General features: G+C 37.1%; 1 protein-coding gene across 1 annotated transcript; it reads right to left on the bottom strand.

Annotated features, from left to right (window-relative positions):
- Positions 1 to 52: 52 nt before the first annotated feature.
- lbhl (LBH regulator of WNT signaling pathway, like) lies at positions 53 to 7,674 on the bottom strand. The gene is made up of 4 exons (XM_057347880.1): positions 7,355 to 7,674; positions 2,421 to 2,496; positions 834 to 1,110; positions 53 to 708 (listed from the first exon to the last, which is right to left on the bottom strand). The coding sequence occupies exons 1-4, from the start codon at positions 7,474 to 7,476 to the stop codon at positions 638 to 640; spliced, it is 546 nt and encodes a 181-aa protein (XP_057203863.1). The 5' UTR covers positions 7,477 to 7,674; the 3' UTR covers positions 53 to 637.
- Between the last annotated feature and the right edge of the window lie 10,882 nt (positions 7,675 to 18,556).

The following is an 18,556-nucleotide window of genomic DNA, read 5'->3' as shown; positions in this document are numbered from 1 at the left end:
ACATTGACACCAAAACCAAAAAAAAAGACAAATAACTTTGCTTAGTGCGTTTATTGCATCGTCTCCATAAATGCTGTTTTACAGATCATGTGTGCATATGATTACCTAACATTGTGTTGCCATGATGTTTCTTCCCTTTTTTGATTATAAGATTAGATTTGAACTCTGTGGTAATACGCTGACCGGGTGTAACATTTTGAAATATACTGTATCAACTAAATAATATAAATCAATATTTTGCATTCTGACAGCAAGTGTTTAAACATGATGTTCATTCTAAAACAATTAGCAAAAGGAAAAACATTGGTAAAGTTGTAAAATAAAACTATGAAAGATGTAAAACGACTATATGCAATCTACTGCTTTGCAAAAGTAAAATACATATTTTTATGTCGAGTACAGTAATTCTTTCACAGGTTTATGCTTTCTGTTCTCTGGTTAAAGTGTCAAAGTTGATGTCATCCTGTGATAGAACCACCGCCACGCACTCAGATTTGTTCATGTAACTCATTTTGAACATAAATCTCTTTGAGATGTTCAGGAAAGCATCCTGGAGTTATTTTTGCATGCAGATCACCTTGACACGACAATGCTGGGTTTAATAGGTTATGGTCAGACCCTGAGCAGTGGGCGGGGTTTAGTTTAGAGCCGGAGCACTCTCTGGAGGCAGTGTCGGGGTGTCGTCCCTAAAGTCATCCGTCTGAAGATCTGCACATAGATAGTCAAAGAGACCATTTAAGTTATGACAGTAAATTAATGTTTTCATAATACATCCGATTCTTTAATCTCCAGCGAGTAAGTGAGCACATGACTTGTTAAGGAAGGCAAAATACCTAATAAAGATGTGGTCTGGTGGTTTTCAATGACAGAGCTTTCTTCCTCTTCCTCCCCCCAGTCGGCGATGTTAGCTGGTGGGATGCACTGTTCCAGGAACAGATCTTCATCTTCATCAAAGTCCATGTCTTCTGGGGGCCAGCGGAGCTCACCGCTCTCCACCTCACTAACATCAGTAGGCTCCACCACAATAGACGGCAGACGCTCTTTCCCCTGTTGAACGCAGGTTAGAGTCCCCTCCTGTCCCAAAACTACCCCCACTGGATCTGGGAAGATCTGCAAAATTATGAGGAAAAACACTTGAATGGTGTTTGCACTCAGCTGGATCCTGTTTGAGATACAAGTAAACATAATGGTAAAAAACAGAACTACAATTGACATTAAAGATTTGTAGCCACTTCTAAATATTAAGAAAATCTACTTTTTACAAATTAAATAATTTTTTATAGAAAAAAATTAATAGTCTATAGCAGTGCTTTAAGGGGGGCTGGGGGATCCCGGACCCCCCATAAAGCGTTATTTACCTTGTCTTATCTGCACACATTAAAAAAAATATATATATTTTTTAAATAACAATACTGACAAATTTAAAAATTTGCAGATAAGATACGGTAAATATTGTAAATAAATGATTTACTATTTTTGATATATTTTAAATTAAGTTTAAGATTTTTGGTCCAACCCAAGAAAAAACATCCCATGGTTGGGGACCCCATAAGACTTGGCTTTATACTCTCTTCTTAAAAACACCACCTGTAGCAGAATATCAAGTTGCACGTTTTAGTTCATGGCTCCTATTACAGTAAAGTGCCGAAAAATAAAATAGTTGCCTAATTGTTGATTAAATTTAAATTAATCTACCATGAAAGTAGCAAATGTTTGTGACACCTAAGAAGTAACATTACTTGGACCCCTTAAAAATTATTGGAAGACCCCCCCAAAAACAGCTAAAAGACATTAAAGGATCATGACTTGAAGTGATCAAAAATGAAAATTCTGTCATCATTTTTGTTGTTTTAAACCTGTATGACTTTCTTTCTTCCGCAGAACACAGAGGAAGATATTTTGAAGAAAGTTGGTAACCAAACTGCAATGACACCTTGCATTGGCTTTGTGTCCATAAAACAGGCGTAAATGGGTGCCGGCGCTGTTCGTTTGCCAACTTTCGGAAGGATGAATAAATAATGACAGAATTTTCATGTTTGGGTGAGCTATCACTTTAAGTCAGTGTTTCCCAACCCTGGTCCTTGGGGAACACCTTCCAGAATGTTTTAGTTCTCTCCCTATATGAAACACCTGATTGACGAGTTGAATCAGGTGTTTTATATAGGGAGAGATCTAAAACATTCTGCAAGGTGTGCCCCAAGGACCAGGGTTGGGAAACACTGACTTAAGTCCCACTGTACACTGCATACAGTCTTTAAGCACATGCTCAATATTCAGTGTTAATGTCACCCATTCCTCCGCAAATATTTGATATAAAAAATGATATAAAAATAGTTTTAGTTGAGCCACCTGTATGAATTAAAATACAAAAATGAATATACTGTACACAAATCTCACAGCAAAGAAGGGGATTTTTTTACCTGAAAGGGCAATCTGTCACCTTTTCTCTGTACTGGAAATTCCTCCATGGCCTGTGCTTCTGTTTCCCCCATCACTCTGTTGGATTAGAAAATTGTCAATGGAAATGTGTTTTTGTGACATTCAATACTCAGCTGCCCATGCACATAAAAACACAGGGACAGATGTTGCCTAAATCATTCATTTCCCATGACATCATGCATGCACAAAACAAGATTAATAAATAAAACAAACAAAATTATTAATTTCAGTTATTCTCAGGTAGTTTAATCGTCGAGAGTGATGCTGCAGAAGTACTGCATATGGTCTTTACAGTGTGTTCGCAACGTCGCAATACTAAGAAACAAAGCATGTAGGATTTGCTAACTGCTGCTGATCCCAGCTGACCTGCTACTAATCGTTTGACTCTCAAGCCACAGGGATGGAACGTCGAGAACTGGATTACAATGCGTATATATGCAGATTATATCAAATTGGATTATGTTCTCTTATAGTAATTTTTCATTAGAGACAGGAAAGCATTGCATTATGGGATATTATTTCAGACATAAAAACTAATGTTACTGCTTCAAAAATATTACACAATATCTGTTTTCTCACAACCATTTTTCTTAGTTTTTTAATTTGCATTACGCAATACTTAACATTATAAACTGTGGTTGTTGCATGATAATATCATGTTGCATGGGAGGGCATTAAGTTGTTATGTTGAAAATACATATTATTTTGCCATTTCAATTACTAGGAAGAATCTTTAAAATGCACAATATAAGTACTTTTTATTTTTATGTAAGGGTGTTTCTGCAACTACAGGCACTTTTAAGTCCCAGCAGTGAAATTTTAGATTTATGTCCAAATTTGTCATATGACGCTTTATAAATGTAGTCACAGTGTCATTACACACCTTGACAAAAAATATAATTAATGATTAATGTGATTTAATAGAAAATTATGAAGCATTTATAGGTCCAAACACCATTTTTGTTCATGTCCCACAACTCTGGTCACAATGTTAAAATACTTAAAATAAGATAATTGAATTACAATTTGATCTTTTTTCAAAAGGAATTGTTTAATATAGATATTAATTTACAGCATCGTAAATTTTTGTATTATTTACTGTTCATTGTTATGATGTTTTCAAGTAAATGTGCCTGTCCCACACTTTTGCAGCAATGAAAAACGGCTTTTATTATGACATTTTATGAAAGACAAACAAATCTAGTTTCTGTAGAAACAGAAATTACCACTTGAGCACATTGCTGACAGATTAGGCCACCTCAACACCTCACTCACAAGATCCCAAAATATAAGGTAAATATAATCTTATCTGTGTCCGTTTTTATTGCGTGTTTTTATATAAGACAAAATTTCATTGCTCCATGCAATTTTGTTGACCGTTTTATATGTATTACAGATGATTAAAGATAAAATTCATAGGGGTTGATTTTTTTATTTTGGAGAGTCAAAAGTGCCCATAGTTGCAGAAACACCCATAAGCAGAAATTGTCATTTGACTAGCGGTTGAACATAGCTGAAGTGTCAGCACAAAGAGGGAAGTGGTTTCTGATGCTAATCTCTTCTTTAATTTTTTAATTTTCACAGCCAGTTTGCGAAAAAATAAAATTACATATACCCGTGAACTTTAATGGACTTTTTTGTTCCAAAGCTGTTTATATTCTCCCAGTAGGCCAGAGGAGGATTACTGAAGCCTGAAGACCTGCCTGATAAACAAAAATCCTCTTTTTTACTTGCACTCACTAGGAACATTCAGTGTGTGTGTGCGTGTGTGTGTGTGCGTGTGTGTGTTCATGTTTGTATATCCCGGTGGGGACTTAAACCTGAATGCACACCAACACATGAGGACTCGTGTCACCGTGGGGACCAAAATTGAGGTCCCAATGGGCAAAAAAGCTTATAAATTATACAGAACAATATTTTTTAAAAATCTAAAAATGCAAAAAGTATTCTATGATCTTTAGGTTTAGGGGTAGGGTTAGTGATAGAAAACATTACGCCTATGGACTGTCCCCACGGAGATAGTAAACCAGACATGTGTGTCTGTGTGTGTGTGTGTGTGTGTGTGCGTGTGTGTGTGTGTGTGCGTGTGTGCGTGCGTGTGTGTGTGTGTGTGTGTGCGTGCGCGTGCGTGTGTGTGTGTTTATCAACCTAAGGTACCTGAGATGGAAAGGTCAGGTCAGCTTAAACTAAAAAGCTGTGACCTGCGGTTAGAGTTATTTTGCATAACAACATGGAAAGTTATTACACATAACATGGAAAATGCAATTAGATGTAACACCTAACGAGGTTGTGGGTTAAGGCATATCTGATGTACTTTGTACTTGACATTTCAAAAAATAAAAAAATCACTTTAATAAATAGCTGATTGTACTAGCATACAGCCACTTCCCAAATAGACAAATAAACATGAAGCACTGATTTCAAGATTATTGCTTCAAAATGATTTTATTAATAGGACATACTTCAGATTCTATTAAAATATTTGACTTCAGAACATTTTCATGAAGTATTACAGAGAGCAGTAATAAAGGCCTGAACTGTTTTTAAAGTGACCAACAGTGAAAAGGATAGATATACGGAGCCCTTTTAGGGACATGGTGGTGGAAAAAAGAAAAATATTTTTTAAAGCTTTTGCGTTCTCTCGCAAACATATTTGCATTATCTCGCAGAATTTTTTCAGAGTTCTGACAAACACTTCATGTTTAATCCCTTACGAAAATTAACCATGTTTTTTTTTTTTGTGGTACAAGTGTAGTAACCATGGTTTTTTGGTGCATTGATTACTTAGGGCAAAATCATGGTTTTACTACAGTAACCATCATTTACTATGGTTTTTACAAAAAACATGGTTTTCAAAACCATGGTTATTTTGTGATAAGCATTGTTTTACTACAGTAACCATGTTTTTTTGTTTTACCTGTAGTAAAACCATGGTAAATTTTCATAAGGGATGTCCCGCTGGCAGAATTTAAGACTAGCTCGACCCGAAGATCATTATGCTACGAAAAAAAGTCATTAACTTCAGTGCTACATACTGTAGTATAACTAAAACCATTTTAAAATCAGCAGGAGAGCATTAATGTGTAAACTGAATTTGGTGAGACCACAGTGTGTAACATTTAAGTTATTAATGACTATTTTTGTAGTAACGCTTTTCGGATTTACAGTCACTTTGCAGACGGTTTCTTTGGACTTGTCCATGTCGCCTGCTCATATAGAGATCAATTTATATTCTCATTTTGAGGAAGACTAGGTTGTAGATCATTGTCTAAGGAATTATGTGTTATTTGTGTAATAACAACGTTTAGCTCACAAGTTATTAGTCCGGGAATCTACTCTGAACCGCTCCATTGTTAACGGGACAACAGGACGTTTGAATGTTTTGCGAGATAACGCAAAAGCTTTAAAAAATATTTTTCTCTTCCCTTTCATACTTTTTCCACCCCATGTCCCTAAAAGGGGCATATACTGTATACTGTATATACTGTTAAGGTTGTGGTTAAAAATGATAAGCTTGTCTTTTCTTCATAGTAGTTCTTCAATCTATGTTGTGAAACAACCCGTGACTAATTTCACATGTTCAGCCATGTACGTCACATATCTGCTCAGGTCTCTGTGGTGACAGCTGCCTGGCACAACAGTGTAATCCAGCCTGCCCTCCCACTGTCAGTGGTAACAAGACATTAACAAGCTAACAGAACAGACTTCTGTCAGGCACCAGGCACTGGATACTCTGATATTGACAGGTTGCCTCACAGGTGGAAGATATGGAGGTAAAAGTGAGAAAAGCTTAAGTGCAAACAAGGATATGAAGAGCAGATAGAGCACTTGTGCCAACAGAGCAAATATCAGGGGTTTGAATGCCAAAAAAAGGAAATACTGTACGCTGTCTCATAGGGTATTTTCAACCCAGCAATGGGTCAAAAGGGAACAAACCCAACTGCTGTGTTACAACAACCCAGAAAATGTTTGTATTTGACCCAACAATAGGTTAAAACAACCCAGCATGGGTTAGTTTATAACCCAACGGTTTGGTTCATTCTTTTTTTTGACCCACTGAAAATGATCCTTTTTAAAACGTTCATATTGCTGAAATGTATTAAAGGTACGTTGGATAAGAATTAACAAAATCAACATAAGAACCTACCAAGAATGGAAAAACAGAGGCAATGTTATTGTATTTTTATTGAGTTAATATATTTTTTAAATATTAAAAAAGTAAACAATAGTTCAGTCATAGAAGTATATGTATAATATTTTAAAATATGAATTCCTAAATTGACTTTTAAAATTAAAATGAACATATTGGCATTTATTTCAATATTTATTTATTTTCAATATTTATTTATTTCAATTCTAATTAACATTTTAATAATTTTGAATTAATTTTTTATGTATTATTTTATTTTACTTATTTTATTTTTTTACAATTTCTGTTATTATTTATTTTATGATAACACTTCAGTATAGGGGGCAATTCTCACTATTAACTTGTTATTATTAGCATGCCTATTATTGGCATATTGGCTGTATATTAGTACTTATAAGGCATATATTCTGCATGACCATATTCTACATCCCTAATCCTACCCAATACCTAAACCTAACAACTACCTTACTAACTATTAATAAACAACAAATGAAGAGTTTATTGAGGAAAAAGACGTAATTAATGGTTTGTTAATAGCGAGAATTGCCCCCTATACTGAAGTGTGGACATTTTTATTTATATTTTACTTACAGATAATCAGAGCAAGAACGGTATTAGTTTACATGTGCCATAAGGCTGCATGTAGTGCAGTGTTGTGAAATTTCTCAATGCACAAACTTATACACCAAATGCAACACATATGTTACATTTCATTCATCACAAACAAACACATACGCAGCTCACACAGAATTTACGAGGTCCTACCCATCTGAGGGAAAGCATCCATCTTCTTGGGCGGTGCAAAGCTCCATGCTAGCCATGATTGGTATGATAATAGGGGGCAAAGGGGGGCAGCTCCCACAGCACTGCCCCTCAGCAGGCCCCATCGGGGGGCACCGTCCCTCCAGTGTGATCGCTGATATGAGTGCACAATCTGTGCAACTCCTCCGTGGGTCAATGAAGGGTAGTAAAAACTGTGTTCACTCTTAAAGTATTCCAAAGGAAGTCACACCACTGAACATCATGCAGTCGTCTAATTTTTTTCCCATCCCTTACTCCCTTTATCCTCCCCTCCTGTCTCTCTCACTCTCCCTCATGAAGAGGAAAAGGGCTTTATAGAAGAGCTGGATTAGTGTCTATGTTGATTAGTGTGGCCCGGCTGGTAACGTCATTGCAGGGAGCTGTTGAGTGGTGGAGGCAACGGGCCTGGCACAAGTGCCAGGTGCGCACGCACAAACATGTGGTTCTGGCATCCGATTCTGTGGGCATCTGGCTTGCTTCAACATCCGTTAGAAAATCAAACACAGTTTTCTTTGAAGAACTTGTCTATTTTGAGGGGATTTGGAGAATTCTGGGAATTACATTCAGGTGGGGAGGGGCCAAGGCATGAGCCAAGGCATTAGTCCCTACACTTACAATGATGGAGGTGAAATTTACAATCCAAACCTGTATGACTTTCTTTCTTCTGCAGAACACCAAAGAAGATATTTTGAAGAATGCTGGTAACCAAACAACATTGGACCCCACTGAGACATTTCTCAAAATAAATTATTTTGTGATCCACAGTAGAAATAGTAGTAGTAAATATGATACACCAAATGTCAAAAAGGTGATTTATTACCCATAATTTATTACCCCCTGCCGGGTTTATGATTATGACCTTTGACCGTGCATCCCTAGTACATTTATGAACCCTTTGTTGTTTGTTCAGGAAAAAAGGTTATAATGTCCAGGCCTCGTTGTTTCACACCCCCCCCCCCCTTCTTTGCAGTAGAGATAAGGATTTGGTTTGAGAATGCTTGGTCTTTGATCTCCTGTGAATGAAAGCAACAAAAGATGCGTTAAAGAAAATAAGAAGCACTGATGTTAAATAAAATAGCTAAATAGTGATTAAATGAAATAAGATAAAAGATTCAGGTTTTAAGTTTAAAAAGAATGTGTCTGAGTTGGTTTTCAGAATGCTTGGTTTTTGACCTCCTGTGAATGATGCAATACAAGATGAGTTAAAGAAATAATTAGCACTGATGTATAATAAAATAGATAAATAGTGATTCAATGAAGTATGATAAAATAGACAGATCCAGCTTTTAAGTTTTAAAAAGAACTTGCTTGTGTTGTAGGGTGATGCATGCAGTCAGGTGTAAAAATGAAAATGTAATACCAGCTAATGTTGGGGGATTCTTTGTTCCCCCATTCCTACACACACACAGACACCTCCCACCCCAAACCAAGACGATGCTTTGCAGTCATGTCTTTTTACATGGTGTGAAAACAGTTTGATGTGGATGGTTTTGTATATCAGAGATCAGAGAGATAAATTAAATGTTAATGCGTGTGATGATTCTTGAAAGATCAAGTTAAAACGTTTATAAAAGTCTTGCTCTGGTTCCTGGGGTCATGTCCTGCCTATCTAACCCCACACCACCTGGCAAAATGTTGGTCCCATCCTGCTGGACTGACAGCGGGTGTCTGTCTCTTAACACAACATGAAACCTAGGGGTCTGTCTTTCTTATCAACATGTCCCAAACAAAGTTTGTAATTGTGTGTTTTTATGACTTGGTAATCAAAGGTTTAGTTAAGTTTTAAAAATAACTTGCCTGTGTTGAAGGGTGATGCATGTAGTCAGTTGCATCCTGTGTGCATTTATGACACCCTTTGTTGTTGTTCAGGAATTTTTTTTGTAATTTCCAGACCTTGTTGTTTCACACCCCACAGGGTTTGTAGAAGAGATAAGGATTTGGTTTCAGAATGCGTGGTTTTTGACCGTAATGTCTGTGAATGAAGCAATACAAGATGAGTTAACGAAATAAGAAGCACTGATGTAAAATAAAATAAATAAATATAGCGATTAAATTAAATTCGATAAAATAATATTTCAAAGTCAGGTTTTAAGTGTTAAAAAGAACTTGAGTTGAAGTGTGATGCATGCAGTCAGATGTTAAAATTAAAATGAAGTTCCAGCTATCCTACCCACACACTCCTCCCAGCCCCAAACCAAGACCCTGTTTTTTTACCTGGCAACATGATGTGCTGTGAGGGATTTGTAAATTCAATCTTTATGCTTGTGACGATTCTTCTAAGAGCGAGTTGGTTTTGACTTTTATCTGACAAATGATGAAAAGTGTTTGAGATTTTTTTGTATGTCTTATCAACGTGTTCCAAACAAAGTTTATGTTTGTGTGTTTTCATGACCTGGTTATTAATGTTTAGGTTTGTGGTTTTTATGACCTGTTGTGGCCCCTCACAGTCAATAGCTAGTTTCTACCCCTCCACTCCACTTGGCAAAGGGGGTTCCAGCCTGCCAGCCGGGGTGCCTGTCTCCAAAGACAGTGTGAAACCTGTCTGCTGGGGTTGTGTTTATAATTTAGAGAGATAAACGAAATGTTTATGTGTGTGACGTTTTCATTTAAGAATGACTTGGTTCCAGGTTTAAGACTTTTACCTGATAAATGATGAAAGTGCTTGAGACTTTGGGGGTCTGGCTTCTTATCAATGTGCCATAAACTACCTATTACTACCTATTAATTAAAGGAAATGCCCCGACATGTTCTTCCTGGTCATGGAAGAGTCGTTGTTAGACTAAACAAGGCAAAGTGCTCTGACAAAGGTTTAGTGTGCGAGGGTTAAGTCAAAGATTCATTTAAAAAAAATATGTGTTTTCATCCTGTCTGATTTTCTTCTGCCTGTGGAAGATGTCGGGGGTGTCTGCTAGGCATGTAGTGCAAGTATATTACTGGTCCGCATTCTAAACAACGGTCGTCAATTAGCTTTTGATTAATGCACGTGCCATACATGTTCTCTCTGCCTGTGCGAAGAAGGCAATCCACATGTGTTAGCACCTCTAAACTGTCAGTTTAACACAACTATAGACTTTAGGAGTTAAGTTGAGGACTTAACAATGTTATGAGTTCTGTCCTGGCTGACTTTCTTCTGCCTGGGAAGGTGCCAGTGTGCCTACCAACCACGGGGGTGGAAGAAATTCTAGCAACTTAGGCATCTGCCTTTATCTAAAGGACCTTCTTGGCTGATTCTTTTGATCCTCACGTTGTTAAAAACCAAACATGTCAAAATCTGGTTTAGGGTTAAACTTTTAAACCTGAAATTAGGAAAAAACGTATAGCTTCATCTCCATTTTGTTTGATTTATTTAATAAATGTTTAGTTTGAGATGATATTTCAAGATCTAAAATAAGAATAGTCCCCTAGTTTAGTTCTAACCCTAGGTTAAAATACGATTGTTTAGCATTCTTTTCAAAATTCAAGAATGATAACCTTATTCTTTAAAAAATAAAAACTGAATTAGTCTAATAACTTCTTAGCGTCCTGTTGAGTACAGACCGTGTCGCAATGTTTTTTTTATGTATATAGCTTCTGTTAAATAAGTTGTAGCTAAGGATGTGTTTATGTTAATAGGTAAAGAGTTTTTTGAGGGGGGCACCGCCTCAACACCCCCACATCCACTTTTTAACAGATTAACTCCTGAGACTGCGATAGACTGCCGTCAGACTGTTTCTTTTTAGTACCAAACCTCTGCATAGCCAAATTTTGTGTTGTGCATCTGATCTAGCAAGGAAATCCAAGAAGTCCAAACAGTAAGTGTTTCTGTTTTACATTATTTTAGGGGCATTTAAATGTAAGTGTTAAACAAATGGTTAAATGTTTTTAATGTTTTGCTACAGATCTAAAAACTTATCAGCTGGGCACGTTTTATTTAATACACCCTTTTCACATGACGTCACGCATCTTCCGTTCTGCCGCGAAGCAGTGTATCATTACTTCCGCTAGCACTCCAGTTCATAAGGTGGCGGTAATGCACCTATAAGCTGATTTGCCAACCGCCAGTAAAACTCAAGAAGAAGAAGTTACTTCCGCTAATGCCTCAGAACAGAGTTTACCAAGTGACTTGCACATCTGCCACAAATACGTCTAGATGATGTACAACATCAAAAATTCCTGGACAGTTCTGGCATTCTCAAACCAAATCCTTATCTCTACTGCAAAGAAGGGTGGGGGGGGTGAAACCACAAGGCCTGGACATTATAACCTTTTTTCCTGAACAAACAACAAAGGGTTCATAAATGTACACAGGATGCATGGTTAAAGGTCATAATCATAAACCCGGCAGGGGTAATAAATTATGGGTAATAAATCACCTTTTTGACATTTGGTGTATTATATTTACTAATAGTCATATACAGGACAGGACTGCTTGACGTCAATGAGGGTGAATAAATTACAATATTAAAATTTTTGGCTGAACTATCCCCTAGTTTTTATCTTGATATAGAATTTCAAACAACACAATCAAATTTGAGACCATTGTTAAATTAAACTCAGTTGCTGTTGTTGTTTTTGCTTATCCCTCTCTAATTTTAATGCAATCTTGAATTTAATTTTTAATTTTACCACCATTAGTCATGTACATTTAGTAAGTTGACTTCTCCTTATACTGTACATATATATATATATAAGATCACCCTCTGCTGACATGGTTAAGAACTGCCACTGACACAAACTACAGAAGTACACTAATATACTCAAGTTTGCTATCAATATCTTCTCTGCTCATTCACCATAGCATAAAAATTGTGTCCATAAGAGTGACAAACACTCTGCTTCTTGCATCTGATCACAACTGAATGTATCTTGTTACTGAATCTTAAAGTCCAGTGTGTAGTTTTTTGGAGTATCTCTATCAACAGAAATGCAATATAATATACATAACAATATGTTCAGAGGTGTATAAAGACCTTACATAATGAAGCGTTATGTTTTTATTATCTTAGAATGAGCTATTTCAATCTACATACACCATGGGTCCCCTTGTATGGAAAAAAGCGAAAATGTGACGTCATCTTAGTTCTGTGTCAGCCACAGCAGTGCTTTGAAAATGAGGTGGAGAGGTGGAGGGGTGGAGTGAGCCGTTGGTTGCAATTCGCAATCTCACCAGTAGATGCTGCTAAAAATTACACAACGGTCCTTAAATGTAGCTTTTAAAAGTATAGATTATGTCATTCTAATAAACAACCTTTAATCTACCCCACCATTAGTGGGCAGGGGTTAGTGTTAAGTCCTATTTGTCCAATTTTTACTACTTTCAAAATCTGTTGAAATCAAATTTCTAGTGTTTTGTAGGAATATTTTACAATTGTGAGAATCTTATTAATGCAGTGTTTACCTCACAAGGATTATTGTGATTCATTATTGGGTGGGTGCCCTGCAGGGCTATTGCTATCTGTCAGGGTGTGTGGTGGACAGAACCCAAGTGCAGACAGTAGTGAAGGGGTTAACAGAAATATTTATTAAAATGTAAAACAAAAACCCACGATGGGGGCACAAACACGATAACAAAACATTTTTCAAAAAGGCAAACAAAAAACTTCCCACTAGGGGGCTAAACAAGAACTAAAGTAAAAACAAACAAATCTCACTCTAAGGGACAAGGCAGGGCAAGAACAAGATCAAGATCAGCTGGACAGGGACTAACACGAACATGATACAAAGAACGAATCGACAAGGGACAAGGTGAAACTGGGGTTATAAATAGGGGACACTAACCAGGGATGATTACACAGGGAGGGTGACGGGCAGGTGACTGGGATCATACACTAAGGGGAAGCTAACGAGGGAACGAGGGGATGAGACACCGGAGAGAACGCACATTATGTCGAGGCAGACAATAATATGTTTCTCTCCACACAGAACAAGAGGCTCTGCCATCGTTCTGCCACAAGACCAAGAAAGACATGACAAAAAGAAGCAGAACCATGACAGCTATCACTGTAAAAAAAAACAAGATTTTACAGAATTTTACTGTTATTTTTTTACAGATTTTTCACAGATTTGAACTGTCAAAATTGTCCAATTACAGAAAATGAACACTAATTTACATGAAAAACAGGGAAAACGTACTTTTACAGAAAAAAAACGATATATATTTCATTAAATTTCATTTTACAGGACTTTTTTTACAGTAAGCTAGATGGCTTATTAGATCATAAGATGATCATATCAGCCCGATTTTATCATCACTGCAATATTAAGTTTAGTTTAGCGTATATTCCAAAATCTTCATAATTACTTTAAAAAATGCATTAAATGTTTTAGAGCCTTAGATTATAATGCATCACTTAATAATTCCCAGAATATCAAAGGCAGAAGATCTTATCATACTCGCCCTTCTACAATTTTAAAGTCTTTAGCCTTTTTTGAGATTTAGACACTTGTTTAAGTTTAAGTTATATTATTCAGTGTATAAAGAGCGACGATTCTTTATGTGTTATTCAATATAATGTTTTCATATATCAACAATACATTATTCTACATATTTTCAAATATAAGATGATTTAATATATTGACAGTTATTTGTAGGAAAATATATTTTCTTTATGTAAGTCGTGTCTTGTTTGTATGTCTTATGTCTTAATGGTGATGAGACATTGATAACGGCATGCATAATTTCTCGTGTATTTTTTATCTTTTCTATTCATTTATGTTTCTTGTTTTTTCCTGTCTACTGTTTTTGTGCTAAATTGTTTTCTATAAAGCTGGAAAAAGGTTGAAGCACTTTTGTATTTTGAATAATGTTTAAACGAGTCATATGAACGGATTTTGTGTTTTCCTGTACCTTTGGTGTGTTACAAGTTGTTCATGCATATATTAGAGACATAAAATTGCAAAAATTAAAGTCTCAAACCAAAAGAGATGTTTTATTTAAAAGCGAAGGCTCATCAACCTGCCTAAAACGGCTCGTTTAAACACGCCCCCACATTTCTATGTCAGTTCGTGAGAAGCGTTGAAGAACACCGCCCAAAATGTATAAGAAAAAAAAGAAGGCGTGTCTATTCCCGCTGTAGTGTTGTTGTTGCTGCCGCCATGTCGTGGAGATGCTGTGTGTTTCATTACAAAAGAAAAACTACTTTGTTGGGTCTTCCAAATGAGGACACAATTAGAAATCGGTGGTTAAGTTTTATTTACAACACTGTTCCAGTACAGCACAACTCCAAAGTCTGAGTGTGTGCAGCACATTAAAGCCACAATATGGAATATTTGGACCGGACCACTAGATGGCGCACTTTCGAAACAACAACAAAAGGCGAAGATAAATGACGTTATGCAAGAGAGTGGAATTATGGGAAATGTCATTTTCACCATCCAGAGGCATGTGGAGATCGCCCGTCATGTTCATGGATGAGGTAATGAATAAATTTTATTTTATGTCATCGCAATGAATTAGCTTGCAAGAAACATGGACTGTAATGTTACGTTAGTCCGTGACTGATATTGGACTTTGTCCATTGATTTGGTAGCGTAATGCTACACAGTTTTACCTGTTTAAAACAGTCATACAGTCATCGTTTAAAAAGTAAATTTGAACGAACTCATAGCATTTACAAGTAATGTTACTGGCTACATATTTTTGTGCGACATATACTGTATTTCATAGGGTAACTGCATTCATAACTATTCAAATAATCTGTGCATGAGTATTTCGTGTACAATAAAAAATGTGCTTACCTGTCTATTAAAACACATGCGAGAGTGGAGTCTCTGTCCAGTCCAAGTTGGTCGCGAAGCTCTCTCCATTTAGACAATGCCACGCCGATATTAATCCTTGTTTAATTTCTTCGTTTGTCCATAAGCCTGCTTGCCTCGTTTGGCCTACGTTTACACTTTTTTGGGTTTCCTTTACTCGCCAAAGAGTAATCGTGATCCATAATAACAGAACAACAGATGCTGCGTCCCAGATGCTGTATCACCACTTCCGCATTTGCGTGTTGCCGTAGTTTCTACAACCGGAAACTGAGGGTAGTGCGGAGCAGCGGATATTAAGTCACTGATATGCGACAAATACAAGGGAGACAAGGGACGGGCCATTATTTTAAATAGGAATTTCTCTGGATTTGCACATTCTTGGGAACGTTTGGGATAATGAGTACACAACTGCATGAAATATATCACACTGTGCAAGTGATTTTTGGATATTTCATAACAAAATTCTTCCATATTGTGACTTTAACACCTGGTTGTGCACAAAGGCTGTTTCTAAAAAGTGGGGCAAATCCAACTTTGTAAGGACAGTTTGCCGCTTCTCACTCACAGCCTGTAAGTACGTTTTCATTATTAAAGAATTTGCAACTGACTATTCAAACGTAAGCTTTTTGTCGGTCCTACGATTACAAATGCAGAAATTCTTTTTTATTTACGAGGCTGAATCCATCAGGAGATAGATTCAGACTCGTATCCTCTGGCTGTTCTCCCCTGCAGCGTGATGCTACACAAAAAATGTCATTATATTCAGTAACTACTGTACGTTCCCGCTGGATGCAACAAATGCCTTGTTATAATATGTTTTATTGACTTTGTCGCGTTGGGTCAAGACACATCTTTTTTACTTGCGTATTCTGACACATTTCCGAGAATCAATTCGCAGTGAAAAACACAAGCCTCGCCAACAAACTTGTTGAAAAGGAATTTCAAAGGAGAAAGTTTGTTGGCGAGGCTTGTGTTTTTCACTGCGAATTGATTGGATGTGTAAACACAGCTTTTGCATTGAGTTTGAAATGAAACTGGCAGCTGACTGACAGTTGAAGGGGAGGAGTTAACGGATGCTCCAGCCAAGACGTCTAATTTACGTCATTTGAGATGGATAGTCATTTCAGGGCGGAAGTGCATTTTCAGATTTTAACTGAAGATTAGGAGGGTACATGAATTTTAAAAAGAAAATGACCCACATTGATAAGCTATTTACTATAAACTCTGCAATATTTCATGAAAAAATAAGAATTGTCATTTTTAATTTCACTGCGACTTTAAAAATCGAGGAGTCTCAGAAAGGCGGGGCACAGAGGAACAACAGGAATGCACGGTATGTGAAAACTAATGTGTTTTTTTAAAGGGGTCATATGGCACGCATACATGTTTTTCTGTGTCTTTGGTGTGTAATAAGTTGCCCATGCATGTATTAGACACGTAAAATTGCATAAATAAAAGTGTGGGAACAAAAGATACATTCTATCTAAAAGCGAATGCTCACCCAGACCTGCCTGAAACGCCTCGTGTAACCACACCCCCACAAATCTACGTCAGTTCGTGGTATGATTTGACTAAGACCGCCCAAATGTATACGCAAGTAAGGTGGGCGTACCTGTCAGTACAATTGCTTCGGAACCTGATGTTCCAAATATGGTAAGAGGCGTTACATTTCTGTCACACGCTTGCAGTATTCCACCAATCACTACGCACTGGTTAACTGGCCAATCATAGCACACCTCGCTTTTCAGAGCGATGAGCTTCGTAAAAAATCTGTGTGTTTCAGAGAGGCGGGGCAAAGAGGTGATACAAACATGCGCAGTTTGTGGAAAATACAGCGTTTTTGAACCTTAAATCGTGTTTACACATGGCATTACATCTAAAACAAATGATAATATTCGTGTTAGCCCTGTCATATGAGCCCTTTAACCGTAAACCGCGTAAACACACTGTATTACACCAAATACACGCAATAATGTTCGTTTTAGCCATCCAATATGATCCCCTTAAATAATAGTTGGTGGTTTGGAACCAAATATGGTTGTCACAGGCATTTTTGTCCAGTAGGTGGCGCCATTGTCCAGCGTCTAAAATAGTTTCCTTTTTTATTTTGATCATATTAAAGAAATATTGCATTTCATTGGGCTTGATTTAAAGTGCTGTAGGTTTTAAGATAGTAACTTGCCTTATTCTGACTAGAGAAAGTGAAAGCAAGGTATAATGTTTTCTGTCTTTTTACTCTCTCACAACCCACAGGCTGTTGGCTCAGCTGTATAGACTTGAATAATGTGAATCTTACGTGAGATGCCACATATATAGGCTAATAGCTATTAGGCTAATACTGTAAGTTAAAGGTACATTTAAAGCTATGTCATTTGATGTAGACAGGTACACGGAACCAGGTGCAAACGTTGTCCCTAACTGATTGGTGTTCCTCCAGTGTATGTTGTGTTGAGGAAACTGGTTCCCAGCCTGGGATGCTGGTGGTCCCAGTAGATTTCTTAATTAGTTTAACATATTCATCACTTCCGGCTCAGCGTTAAAGATCTACATGTAGTTTGACTGATAAACTGACTATTCTATGACTATTCTGGTCACAGCAGCACCGGAATCAAATCAATAGTTTCCAGCATAAACCAGCTAGCCCACACCTTCATGAACATTCATACTGTGTTGCAACTACCGTAGGCTTTAGAAAGATCGGTTCTCTCTATTAATGAACTGCTTGTTAGAACTGCTTGATAAACTGCTAATTAGAAAAAACAATATTTCTGGATTGGGAATGTTAAATCGTGATACAGAGCAACGGTAATAGTGCTACTTCCAGTGCGGTTGTCATGGTAACAAGCAGGAGGAGGAATTGAGGAGAAGATCGTCAGGAAAACACAGTGAGGGCGGCTGGTGGTTTGTACCTCATAAACTCACTATAAACCCAATAAACTACATCTCACAACAGGCTCACCGTCCAAATGTGTTGGACTAAGTTTGATATTGACTTTTTATCTTCTGCAGAACACAAAAGAAGATATTTTGAAAAATGTTGGGAACCAAACACTGAAACTGAACACAAACCCACTAAGACATTTCTCAAAATATCTTCTTTTGTGTTCCACAGAAGAAAGAGTCACAGGTTTTGAATGACATGAGGGTGAATAAATGATGTCAGAATTTTTATTTTTGGGTGGACTGTCCCTTTAATTTAAAATATGCACAATATTAATAGTGATGCTTTTCTGTTTTGTGTTTTAGAAAAAGAACGAAACATCCTTAATCAAACCATGCGGTTCTTTATTAACCCAGATTCACCCTGACACGGCAAAAACCAATATACATTAAAACGCATGCATGCGTCTTTGAGAGAGGTGGAGTATGTACGTGTCGTCACTCTGAACCGGTACCCTCCCCTCCTCTCTTCTCTCCTTTCCTCTCCGCCTC

Source organism: Triplophysa rosa, linkage group LG12 (assembly GCF_024868665.1).
Source record: "Triplophysa rosa linkage group LG12, Trosa_1v2, whole genome shotgun sequence".
NCBI classification, from domain to species: Eukaryota; Metazoa; Chordata; class Actinopteri; order Cypriniformes; family Nemacheilidae; genus Triplophysa; species Triplophysa rosa.
The sequence above is the reverse complement of the archived record's forward strand: the minus strand, read 5'-3'. Positions and strand labels throughout refer to the sequence as shown.

What these genes read in the sequence shown, in the direction of transcription:
- lbhl (XM_057347880.1), bottom strand. Translation starts at nt 7,476, where the DNA reads ATGGGGCCTGCTGAGGGGCAGTGCTGTGGGAGCTGCCCCCCTTTGCCC. An exon ending in GGATGCTTTCCCTCAGATGG is followed by an intron (nt 2,497 to 7,354) that starts GTAGGACCTCGT and finishes CTAATCCAACAG; the next exon opens with AGTGATGGGGGAAACAGAAG. An exon ending in GTGACAGATTGCCCTTTCAG is followed by an intron (nt 1,111 to 2,420) that starts GTAAAAAAATCC and finishes ATAATTTTGCAG; the next exon opens with ATCTTCCCAGATCCAGTGGG.